The following is a 4,439-nucleotide window of genomic DNA, read 5'->3' as shown; positions in this document are numbered from 1 at the left end:
TATATATATATATATATGGATTAGGTGGAAGTGAAGTGGAATTGTCAAGACAGACAAAAGGGACTGGGGGATGGGAGAAAAGGAAGGGTAGGAAGAATGTGGCAGGAGAGGAATATACTCTAGAGTATATAAACTCTTGAGAAAAACTTAAAACTTAACAAAAAGGGAACAAAAAATGTTTTTCACAATGGGAACTTTTGACGTCCATGATGATTTGGGGACTAAATAAAAGCGCGGTAACAAACAACAGACAAAACCCAAATAACTGCCCAGTTCTGTTCTATAAAACAGTCACCAAACGAGAGCCAGCCACTATAGCAAAATATCAAATCTAGGGTTGCACAAAGTGAGGTTTGGGGAGCATTCACACAGAAGCAACATGGTGTTCCAAGGGCAGGATACACCCTTCTCATCCCAATCAAACGTCAGCTGAAGAGGAGTCTGGGTATTGATGATCACGATGCCATGCTCACTCAACTGTCTGACACTCTGTTCTACAGGGCTTGGAATGCTAGCCAGGGTCACTCACGGTGTTGTGGTAAAGGCCAAGGCAGCTGCTTCCATGGTGAGCCGGCACTACACTGGTGATGGGAAAGACTCGTTAGTTCAGAGAGGGAAGGAGTCCTGTTCTGTTATTGTATGTATTTAAACATAGAGAAAGTATCTTATGATTAGCCTCATAGGTAAATCACTATAGTACATTTCCAAACAATATTCTATCAGTTAAGTGACAACCAACGAGTCAGATTTGAAAGAAACTGTATGATGGTGAATGGAGAGACAGGAGGCCCTGGAAACAGAAGGAGACATTACCGACTTCCAAACCAGAACCAAAACAGGGTTGATGCTTTCATTTCTAAAAGCTCAAACGTCACTCTCTGAAAACCACCTAAGACAGTCTTGACTACTTCCCCTTACTGTGAACTGTGTCCAGAGGGACTGGTCCCTGTCCTGATATGACCTCATCAGGAGGGGCCATTGTGAGGGAGTCTGAACCAGCAGGTATAAGGGAGGGTGGACTAGCTTGGCTTTCTTCGAGTGTTTTGAGAGGCATTTTGATTGGTGCAATGTTTAGTGGGATTTGACAGATAGTGAATTTGTGTGTGTATGTCTGTGTATGTGTGTTTTGCTTTTAGGTGTTTTGGTTTTTATTTTGTCTTTTTGGTTTTTAGTTTCTTGGTATGTGTGTATGTGTTAGAAGAAATTTTGGTTTATTTTTGTTTAAATTTTTGAAATTTAGTTTTCATTTTACTTTTAATTCTATTTATTTGGGTAGCCTTGCTACCAATAATGTGTGGTCCAAGGGGTGAGTTGACAGCAAGGCCCAGCCCTGTGCCTACCCTCTCATATGAGAATCTCAGGGCACAGTATACCATCCTGAGGACTATAGGCCAGGGCAGCTGTGCCCAGGTGAAGCTGGCGCACCACCGCCTCACAGGCGCTGCGGTGGCGATAAAAGTCCTGCTGAAGGAGAAGCAGCGGAGCGTCCTAATTAGGTCCGAAGTGGGGATAATGAAGAGGATGAACCATCCCAACATCATCTCCCTGCTCCAGATTATTGAAACAGAACAGAACATCTTTCTGATCCTGGAACTGGCTGATGGATGCGAGCTCTGGGACTGGATTCAACAAGCTGGCTACCTGAAGGAGGGCATGGCCAGAAAGATCTTCAGACAAATCGTACACGCTATGTGCTACTGCCATGACCAGGGCATAGTACACAGGGACCTCAAACCAGACAACATCATGGTGGATGCTACGGGCAGAGTGAAAATTATAGATTTTGGCCTGGGCGCCTTAGTCACACCTGGGAGGAAGCTTTACAAGTTCTGCGGTGCCTTACAATTTAGTGCTCCGGAATTCTTCCTGCGCCAGCCCTATGACGGCACCAAAGTGGATACGTGGAACTTGGGTGTTCTCCTATATTATATGGTGACCGGGACCCTGCCGTTTGAAGGTATCACCTATGAAGAGCTTCGGGGCAAGGTTTTGCTAGGACACTATGATGTTCCCTCCCACCTCTCACAAGAGCTGAGAGATATTATCGGCTGCTTATTAACAGTGAACCCTACGGAGAGACCAGAACTGAAGGGTATTGTGAAGCATCCGTGGCTCAGGAAAGGAGACGAGAGTTCATCAAGGCATTGTGATAAGATGAGCCCTAGACGCCTGGACCCTGCGATCATAGCAGCCATGGCAGATATGGGGTTCAACCCACACGACATCCAGAAATCCTTACTCAATAGGTTGTTTGATGAGCCCATGGCAACCTATGGCCTACTGAAATGCCAGGCACGCCAGCAGGGTGACTTCGCGAGACAAACCAAGGCAGTGCAACCAGGAATAACACCTTTCCCCACTCCCACAGATACTGCCACCTTCCCTCGGTGTCAAAAGAGGACAACTGATGTGCCAACCCTTCGAGTCTTTCTCTCATTATCCCCTACAACTGACTCTGCAGAGGAGAACCAGCAGGAAGGGCGGGGGCTGAGAAGTGTCACCCTACCTATAATTGCCTCCCACTGCCTACAGAAGGGGAAACCTACTCACGGTGTCTGGGACCCCATATGGACACAGCACAACGGGACTGCAGGCACAGTCCAAGGTGAACGCAGGGGCTGGAAGAGGTGGGCAAAGAGGATTGGGGCCAGTCTCTTAAGGGCCTTCTGCTGTCTGCCAAGCAAGGAGAAAAGAGTGGTGTGTCCCAAAGAGAGTTACAGTAGGAAAAGACATGAAGCCAGAGGCCAGCCAGAGGCCAGCCAGGGGCACTGAGGTCCTGTGAATTATGAGGTCATGGCATCAAGGATCATTCTTGAGTAGACTCAAACAGCCGCTGAGAGGGACCCACACACGAAGCCCAGAGGCCTGCGTGGAGCAAGAAGAGGAGTAGGGAATGGCTCAGGAATCTTCAGGTGTATTGCATTCATTCAGCAGGGATATACGCAAGACAGTAGCCTTCCAGAGGATGGGGGTCACGGCCAGAAAGCGAGCCGGAAGACAGATGCCCTTCTGCCTGCCTAGGATCATGTCAGACAAAGGCACGTTGCTGCCCTGCTCCTCTATGCTGTAATGATAGGTAAATTAAAGTGCTTTCCGAATCTCCTTTTCACTCTTCTACAATAAAATTGGTCATAAAGATTGCTCACTACTCTCCTATAATAATGACATAGGTAGAACGGGAATACTGTTCAATAATGGAGATTTGGGTGAATGATATGTCTTTAACCCAGTTTGCTGACCACCTCCAGAACCTAAAAATAAATAAATAAAACAATAAAAATAAAAAAGGAGTACCCCCATCAACCTTTAAGGAAGGCACTGTCTTAATTTAATTACCTGTTATCCTTATGGGGGGGCCAGTCCAGACCCCATAACATCAATTTTAAGAAAAGGAAGCATAATTGCTCCTCAAATCAAAATTTAAAATCCTTCCTGAAAGTGTGTGGAGAAGGCAGGGTTATTTTGAGGTTCATTAGGGAAAGCTGTCTTTGTGGACAGGAATAGAATCTGAGTTCTACCTTTGGCCCTGGGCAGAGACGTAGCCTTCTAAGCTGCCCGAAGCATATGTTTAATGAATTCCTGACCTGCAGGTATGTTACTGCCATGAGACAGCATGATTGGAACCTTTGTGGTATCCCGTGGGTGGGTCCAAACCTGGGATGGTGACAGAATGTGCCATGCAGACAGAGGGACCAGGGAGTGGGCAGAAGCTCATCCCTCAAAGCAACCCTGCACCTGCTCACAGACCAGGACTGGGCTGGCCAGGGTACTGCAGGAAACATCCTGCCAGATGACAGGGCAAGCCAGCATAGTGCCTGAATCTTAACAGTTCCCCTTTCTCTATGTTCTCTGGATGCCATTCAAAGGCCTAAGCATGCTTGCACTGATTCTACCCGTTGCTCTCTTGGACCCAAAGTCAAAAGGGCATGATTATTTCTTGTCTTTCACCTGTCTTCCAAGCTGCCGAGAGTTTTAGTTTGCCTGTCCCATTTTTCTTTCAAAAGAACGGTAATAAAACGATCATTAAGCTTCTGAGATTGAGATTTGTTTTGTTTCTTATCATGTTGTACAAAAAGGGAACTCCACCATCCAGTGACGTGCTAGTTATAGGTGTGTTGTATTTTTGTTGTTGGTACCCTCAGTTGAATTTGCTTAAACTGTCAGAGCAGATTGTCTTAACCCCAGAAGCACCTGGAAACTCCTTAATGTCTCTGACTCAAGCATCTGCATATAAAGACCTCACTTGAGTGAAGCTTCGGGCATGGGTGAGTTGATGTGGCTTCAGGGAGCTTCGGGGCTCAGAGGAAAGTTCAGGATCAAACCAGCTCCCAGCATTTCACACTGGAGTTGGGAGGAGAAAGAGGTACCTATGTGTTGTGTCCATTGTACCTTGTGTTCGTTTCTGTTAAGTTCATATTCAGTGAAGATTGTTTATGGTT

The 4,439-nt window shown here is 46.3% G+C and overlaps 1 protein-coding gene across 1 annotated transcript; it reads left to right on the top strand.

The window, feature by feature from the left end:
• The first annotated feature begins 1,290 nt into the window (after positions 1 to 1,290).
• On the top strand, positions 1,291 to 2,772 carry LOC121463645 (sperm motility kinase 2B-like). The gene has a single exon (XM_041675961.1). The coding sequence runs from the start codon at positions 1,291 to 1,293 to the stop codon at positions 2,770 to 2,772; it is 1,482 nt and encodes a 493-aa protein (XP_041531895.1).
• Positions 2,773 to 4,439: the final 1,667 nt, after the last annotated feature.

Source organism: Microtus oregoni, unplaced genomic scaffold (genome assembly GCF_018167655.1).
Source record: "Microtus oregoni isolate MIOR12 unplaced genomic scaffold, Mior012 000027F_ref0000203, whole genome shotgun sequence".
In the NCBI taxonomy this organism is placed as follows: Eukaryota; Metazoa; Chordata; class Mammalia; order Rodentia; family Cricetidae; genus Microtus; species Microtus oregoni.
This window is presented reverse-complemented; position numbering and strand designations above follow the sequence as displayed.